Below are 8366 nucleotides of genomic sequence, written 5' to 3' on the forward strand. Positions count from 1 at the left end.
TCTTTGAGGCCTAAGTGCTGAGATCCTGCTCTTGCTTCACCCGTTTCCTCCTCTGCTGCATCCTGGTCTCAGTTCCTTTCACCCTGAGTTTGCATCCACCCAGCCTCCATCCAGATCTGTTCAACTCCCTGGAGAATTCCCAGTGCTGTGCTTTTAAACTAATGCTGTCCAATAGAAATAAAAGTCACCTACGTAATAAGAATTTTCTAGTAGCTCTATTAAAATGGTAAAAGGCAACAGAGCAAGTAAATTGTAATAACGTATCTGGCTAAATGTATCAAAGGGCATCCGCGGTGGCCCCGATGGTAAAGAATTCACCTGCAATGTGGGATACCTGGGTTCAAAAGATCCCCTGGAAGAGGAATGCAACTCACTCCAGTATTCTTGCCTGGAGAATCCCCATGGACAGAGGAGCCTGGTGGGCTGCAGTCCATTGGGTCGCAAAGAGTCAGACACGACTGAGTGACTTTCACTTTCATGTCCCTGTGATCGTATTTTTGATACTTTGTGCTGTGCTGTGCTTAGTCTCTCAATTGTGTCCTACTCTTTGTGACCCCATGGACTGTTAGTCCATGGAATTCTCCAAGGTAGAATAACTGGAGTGGGTAGCTGTTCTCTTCTCCAGCGGATCTTCCCAACCCAGGTATCAAACCCGGGTCTCCCGCATTGCAGGCGGATTCTTTACCAGCTGACGCACCAAGGAAGCCCAAGAACACTGGAATGGGTAGCCTATTCCTTCTTCAGATATTCCAGACGCAGGAATCCAACAGGGGTCTCCTGTAAATTACAGGTCTCCTCTGAACCTCTGAATGAAATTGACTTTCATTGAGATAATATCCTTGAGATTTCTTCATCTGTATATATATATTTTTTAATTCATTTTTAATTGGAGGATGGCTTCCCCAATGGCACAGAGGTAAAGAATCCACCTGCAGTGCAAAAGACATGGGTACCATCCCTGGGTCTGGAAGATCCCCTGGAGAAGGAAATGGCAACTTGCTCCAGTATTCCCACCTGGAAAATTCCATGGACAGAAGAGCTTGGCAGGCTACAGTCCATGGGGTCACAAAAGAGTGTGACATAACTAAGTGACCGAGTAGACGCACAATTGGAGGATAATTGCTTTACAACGTTGTGCTGGTTTCTGCCATACAATGTGAATCAGCCATAAGCAGGCTAAGTTGCTTCAGTTGTGTTTTATTCTTTGTGACACTATGCAATGTAGCAGGCCAGGCTCCTCTGTCCATGGGATTTCCCAGGCAAGAATACTGGAGTGAGTTGCCATGCCCTCCTCCTCTAAGTATACCTAAATATATATATACATATATATGTCACGTGTATTTTGTATTTTTAAGTTATCTGCATTTTTAGTTGATTTGTACCTGCCTACTTATTTGATCTATATTTTGATGTCTTTTAAAATGTGTATTTTACACGTACAGTACATCTCAGTTCAAACCAGTCACATTTCAAGTGCTCAGAAGTCACACGTGACCAGTGGCTACTGTGGTGGACGACACAGATTTGGAGTTTTGGAGGCACAGCGTTCGGTCAGCAACTTGACTTTGGAGGCAGACTGTGTCCAAGTTTGCACTGAGATTGTTCAACAGGTTACCTTAAAAGGGATGTGATGTGCTTAAATCTGAACTCTCAAGAATTTGCAGTTAGATTGTCACTTGCTTCTCATGTAAGAAATAGATCTATTTTGTTTATGACCATATCCTAGGGTTAGAGAGTAGGAGGGTGCCCTCTCCCTCGGCAGGATTTCTGACCGGAAAAAAGATCAGTGGGCAGTCTGTAGAGTTCCATCTTTTGCTTTGTTCATATAGAATGTGCAGTATAACCCAGAGGTGAAAGAGAAAGGATTCTTCAGACCAATGACTGCTGAGAGAGATATTTCACAAACGAAAACTCCATTTCTCAGGGGATTTACGGTGACTCAGTGTCGCAAAACAGAGGGATGCTCCAGAGACCGTCTTTTTTTCCCCAGGTGGTTTATTGCTGGCCTAGCCCGCCCAGAGACATGGAAGAGATGCCTTGCCAAGTTTTCATAGCCCTGTGATGACATGATTTATCAGATATCAAATAAACAAGGCAATGTTTCCCTCAGATAATGGCTGTGATATGAACACAATTCAGGGGGAAATGCTTTCATTTTTGGAAAGTAGAGCAGGGAGAAGGATGCTGATGCAGCTGAATGTTTATGCCTCTTACCTGCCTCTGTTATCCATTCCTCCCTGCCTCTATCATTCAATCACTTGTAATTCCTATGGACTGGGTCTCTGGACTGTGTCCATCCATAGTCCTGTCCTATCTATTATCTTTTCTCTCTTTTCAGTTTAGACCTCATTACTTCTTGTCCAAACCGTTACATCAATCTCCCCTCCAGCAGCTCTACCTCTGGACTTCTGAGACTCCCAACTGCCTTACAGCATGCTCCTAGGTGAATCTTCTCCATGAGCTGTTACACTGCTCCTTCCCTCAACCCCTTCCAAGACTTTTTGTTGTTCATTACATTTCAGGTTCCAAAGCCTTCAAGATGTGGCCTCAATTGCCTTGTCAGACTTCTGCTTGACTAAGCTCCAATCTGTACCTGTCCACGCTTTTCAAACTAGGGATTACAAATGTATCAGACTTGTAACTGCTGTTACTTGGCAGTCAGAATAGCTCCCTGAAGAGCTCTGGAGCATCTCTCTGATAATCTGCTGAAATCTGACCCAGACTCTAAATCCCTTCTCAAATGCCACCTCTTCCATGAAGTCCTTACAGATTACTCCAAATAGAGTATCTGTGATCTTTTCCTTAGCAACCATCTAAGATTCGGTATTTCTCTAGAGCCCCATGCCATACAATAGTCATCCATTCATCACCCTTGCAGCTACTGGAATGTACATTCTATAAAGGTAGCAAGTGCATCTTCTCCTTTCTGAATCACTTCCATGTTTGCAGCAACATCACAAATACTTGTTGCCTTACGTTTAACTACATAAATCAGTAAGTAAATTAGTGTCTCTTATCTGAATGCAGTCATGCTTTCTATTTTGCCCTAACTTTGATCTCCAGGAATTCAGGAACTCTATTTTTATCATAAGAATAAAAACTGGAAAAAAAAAAAAAAAAAAAAAAAACAACCCTGAAGGAAGATCAAAGAGAAAAGAGGATCTAAAAGTCCTTTTCTCTATCAATATTTAAGACCTTCATCCAAAAAAAAAAAAAAAAAAAAGGAAGTCCCTGAGTACATTTCTTGCTCTCATCTCACCTAGTGAGTATCTAGATAAAATCAGGAGCCTAGAACAAACGTGACAGGTGTTGGTAAGAATTCAGGCCCACTGGCAGAGGCCAGATGGAAATGTAGGTTGTTAGTTACATGTCCCCACTCGGTTCTGGCAGCCTAACAGCCCAAGGCTGACTAAAATCTAGCTGTCTTACCTCTATGGAAAAGAATGAATTCCTCCTCAAAAGACGTGGATTTCTGATTAAACAAATTATTGGTTTCTACATTTTCCCCCCTGCATTTCAAATCAAAATGAATGGTGTGTTTTAATCTGCACTTTTAATTCCCAGTGATAAAGTTCAACAAGCTCCATGACCATGCCACTGGAGCTACCATTATTAACAGTATTAAAATAGCTAAAGCAGTCAGTTTCTATCACCTATGAAAACAATTAAGCAGCCAAACATTTTACTACTGTGGCCCACTCCTGCCCTCCTTACTACAGTAAATAAGACTAAGGCATTCTCTCCAGCATATACAAATATAAAGTACACAAATTATGTACTTAGACATTTGACATACATATAAAACTATAGAATCTTTCCACAATTTACAATCTAGCAAGCGGAGGTTTGAAATCAACAAGCCAGCATCACTAAGCAGAGACATTCTCCAAAGTGATGCTTGAAATGAAACCCTAACCTCTTTGCCAAGCAGCCCACAGTTAGGAGTCTTAAAATATTTCCCTGCTAGGAGAAAAGTTGAGAGACTCCTTACCGCTGAGAACTGGAGGTGTCTGTAATCCAAACTGTACCTGCCAAAGCCTTACGTAAAAGCCACCTTATCACTGCCCAGTGCCTACAACTGACATCTCCTATTTCACAACGAGTAGCAACCCGGAATTTCCCCAGAAACCGCTAATACTCATCAGAAGGTGGCCTCGGAGCTCTCTGAGATGGCTAACATTTCAAGACCAAGGGAAAAATAAAAACTTTCGCGTCCCCAACTCGCTCTCTTCTGCAGCGAGCGAGAGGTCCAGGTAAACCTGGCCAGTGCCAGGAAAGGAGCCGAGCTGTCCCAGCGGTGTAACGCCCGGGTGCCCAGGGGGGTCGCAGCTGCTTGTGGGGAGGCAGGGGCAGAGCGCCCCCTCCCACGCCCCCCTGCCCGCTCCCACCCCATCACACGCCCCCTACTCCCACCCCGGCTCGGAGCTGGTCTAAAAGGGTCGGCGTCGGAGCAGAGTTGTAGAACCCCCCCGCACCCCCCACCCCGACTCACGATCTTGAGCAGGTCCAGTCCGCCCGCCTGATTCATGGCTGTCCATGCGCCTCTCCCGGGAAGGGACGAGGAGGGCTGGCCTCGGGGGGCAGCCTCTGAGGACCTGGAGGTCTCCCCCGCCCCCTTCCCACTGGCTTTGGGGAAGCAGAGGAAAATGGAAGCCGGAGAAGAGCCGGGGGGGGGGGGGGGCGGGGGATAGAGCAGGAAGGCGGAGAGGAGCTGGGGGCGCCGGCGCCCGGAGAGGGAGAAGTGGGTGGCAAAGCGCGAGGGAAGGAGGCGGCGGCGGCGGGGAAGACCCAGGCCGGAGCGGACGGCCGGGCGAGGGATCCTAACAGAGCAGGCGGCGGGCGGGATGGAGCCCCGGCGCCCGGGCGGCTCACAAAGGAAGGGGAGGGCGCGGCGCTCTCGCTACCTGTGCGGCCGCTCCGAGCGCCCCCGCGGGAGCCGCGTTCTCCAGCAGTTCCATCTGGATCTCCTGCGCCACCGCCGCCGCCGCTGTGGGAGGCGACTTGGACATGTCGCTCTGGACCATTGGCGAAAAGTCGGCCGGGAGCCAGCAGCCAGGCCCCCCCGCCCCACACCCCCCGGCGGTGGGTCCCCTCCTCCTTTCCCCGCCTGCCCGCTCCGGGGGCCGCCCGGGGGCTCGAGGCGCTCAGGGTGTGGGGCGCGGCCGGGCCAGGTTGAAACGCAAGGCGCGGGGAAGCCGGGCGGCGGGGGCGCTGGCAGGGCGAGCGCCGAGCGGGCACGGGAGCCGCCGGCGCCTGGGCAGGTCCTCGCCGAGAGGGAGGGCGCTCCGGCCGCGCGAGCCCAGGGGGAGGCGCGTCGGCCGACGAGAGTGACAGGCCACCGAAACACCCAAAAGTTCCCCGCGGGAGGCGCGGGCCGCCGGGGCCCCGGGCGCAGCCGCCGCGCTTCGCCGTGGCACGCGCGCTGGAAAGTTTTCAAAGCCGCGAAAGCGAGGCCTCGCGCCTGGGGGCTTCCTTCCCCCGGCTGCCCAGTTCTACTCCCTCAGCTCCCCGCGGGCGGGAACAGGTCGCTGCGGCGGGGAACCCGCGAGGCTCCGCGCCAACCCTGCGCTCCTGAAACCTCTCGAGGCCTCGAGCAGCCCCGCAGAGCAAGTGCCTCCCAAGGACCTCCCATCCCACCGGCCGTGGAAATCACTGGACGACGGCAGGAGTGAGGAGCCGGACCAGACGTGGGGCTGATGGGTGTGACCTGAGGATTGCGGTCCCCCACCCGAATCTGCAGCTGGCCTGGGCTGCCGGTTCCAGATAGACCATTTCCACGTCCGAAGGTTTTTTCTTTACGACTCCGGTTTGTCTTCACCTTTGCAAACCGCTTCTTGACTTTTCGGTCGAGTTGAGAAGTCTTCCTGTCACATTTTGGGGAAAACAAGCATTTCCTTAGGATTCTGAATCTTGATCAGAGAGTAGCAGCCATAGTAAGAATGTTTCCTTCACAACATAACTTTCAGCTCTTCCTAGTAAGAGTGTATATATATTTATATATATACACACACACACACATAGACACACACACACACACACACACACAGAGACACAAATAGGGTAGCTCTTATTTCAACAACTTTTACTACGGTGGAACTCTATAGAACAAGTTTTTCCAGCATCAGTGTTGTTTTGTAACAATAGAAAGTATACATTGGATACTGAAATATACATATGGAAATTTACTACAATAGGCTTCATTCAGCTGCCTTTTTCTTTTCTTTTTTTTTTTTAACCGTGAGATAAAGGAATCCGCCTGCAATGCAAGAGGCACTAGTTCCCACCCTGAGTTGGGAAGGTCCCCTGGGGGAGGAAATGGCAACCCATTGCAGTATTCTTGCCTGGGAAATCCCATGGACAGAGGAGCCTGGCGGGCTACAGCCCACAGGGTCGCAAAGAGTCCCCACGACTGAGCCACTGAGCACACACTAAATTATTCTGGGATACAGTCCTTGTTCTCAAAGATAAACGTATCCATCTCCATCATACATTGTTTGAATCACGCTTAAAGAACTAGTGTTGGTATGATTAAAGATTTGGGCATATCCAAAATGTTATTGCTGGTTTTTCTAATCTTTGGTGTTAATATTGTCATTGTAATTTAAATGTTACTTGGTGTTCAAAAACAAACTTGTAGAATAAGAGGTTAGATATGTGGTTCCCAGAGGTGGGAGGGGTATTAGCTGAAGGCAGTCAAAGGTGCAAACTCCCAGTTATAAGGTATGTAAGCACTAGGAATGTAATGTACAACATGAGAAATATAATGAGCACTGCTCTATGTTACATGTGAGGGCTGTTAACAGAGTAAAGCCTAAGAGTTCTCATCACAAGGAAAAATTTTTTTGTATTTATATGATGATGGTTTTCACTAAACTTATTATGATAATCATTTTATAATATATGTAAGTCATATCATTATGCTGTGCACCTTAAACTTACGCAGTGTTGTAATTCAATTAAATCTCTATTAAACAGAAGCAGTGAAAAACTGGTTAACAACATTTCACAACAATAATAAAATCACATTTTGTAAAGCAACAGAGTGGGAGTTAGGAAGCTCTTGGTTAGGATATGGGTGGGTATCCAGCTAGTGAGGGAGGTGGCACTCTCTGCTTTGCAGCCATGGCTAACAGCCTTCTGAAAATCTTGGCTAAGATTTTTTTTTTTAAGTTTCATTTATAAAAATCAGCGGCAGTTTTGCATGTGTGCATGTGTATATGTATGCATGTATGTACATAAGAAAGTGGAAAAGACTAGGTATTTAAAGATTTTGGAGTTATAGTCTCTTTGAGCGTCATGATCTGCTGATATTTTCTTAAGAGAATGTTTAAATTCTTCTTAAGAACATTAAAGGACAGATAACATTAAATCTGGTTTTAGATTAGAGTGTAAATTCTGTGTGGGTAGGAGCCACGCTTATTCACTTGAGCACACTCAGAATCTTGATAGAAGCATGGACAATGAAGATCAGGAATTTTGTAGTTTACAGTCTACTTAGTAAGCACTTAGAAATCAGTTAATGCATACTTGAAGGAATGAATGACAGATGCATTCTAATATTGTTTTAAAAATGTCAGGTTTGATGAAACTTGTTTCCCCATGACATCTGTTGGATTTCTTATAGTATACTTAATTATCTGTGCATTTGATTTTAATTATGAACATTTGGGAAGTAGAATTTTATCTTTCATCAGATTTTTAAAGAGACCACAAAATAGAAAAACAACCTTGCAAATCATTTAAAATAATGCTTATAGCCAAAGGGCAAGTCAAGTTTGAATTAAACGTTTAAATGATAGAGGGTATTTTATTCATTCCATTAATTTATGATACAGAACGGTGTTTTCTGTTTGTCTCTGCCACTAGACAGAGTTCTTGGGGGCAGCCAATTGGGTCTTACTCATTTTAGCGTCCCCTGCATCCAGCATGGTGTCTGACACTTAGTTGGAACCTGAAAACTCCTGTTGCATAAATGGATGAATGAATGATCTGTCTTCACATGTTTTAAAAGACAGCATATAACTTTGCAAATTTTAAGATACAAAAACATTTACCTAATCACAACTTTTATGGAAGGATTATATTCTTTCCTTATAACCTGTGTAATTTAATTAGCTTATATTGAACAGTAACACTATACAATGTACCCATTCAGTCTGTAGCCTGACTTGTCATAGTTTTCAAATAAAAAGTAACACCACATTGCACCTCCCTAAAAAAGGGAATAATGTCAGAATAGATGGGGGTGGGGGGTAAATTCTTGGGAAATTTATCATGGATGTTTTCTATTATGGTCAGTTTTGTTTTTAACTTGACTTGTGCAGTACTTAAAAGCCACAGATGAAACCTATAATTTGATATGGAAA

General features: G+C 46.0%; 1 protein-coding gene across 5 annotated transcripts in view; it reads right to left on the reverse strand.

Moving 5' to 3' along the window:
* Nucleotides 1–5278, reverse strand: part of CACNB2 (calcium voltage-gated channel auxiliary subunit beta 2) — a 431110-nt gene extending 425832 nt beyond the window's left edge. For 3 of the 5 annotated variants that reach the window (XM_044928076.2, XM_025264317.3, XM_025264319.3), the window contains exon 1: nucleotides 4905–5278. In XM_044928076.2, the coding sequence (XP_044784011.1) occupies nucleotides 4905–5024 (120 nt within the window). In that variant the 5' untranslated portion in view covers nucleotides 5025–5278. The other 2 variants (XM_025264316.3, XM_025264318.3) reach the window with 2 other exon arrangements.
* Between the last annotated feature and the right edge of the window lie 3088 nt (nucleotides 5279–8366).

Source organism: Bubalus bubalis, chromosome 14 (genome assembly GCF_019923935.1).
Source record: "Bubalus bubalis isolate 160015118507 breed Murrah chromosome 14, NDDB_SH_1, whole genome shotgun sequence".
Taxonomy (NCBI): Eukaryota; Metazoa; Chordata; class Mammalia; order Artiodactyla; family Bovidae; genus Bubalus; species Bubalus bubalis.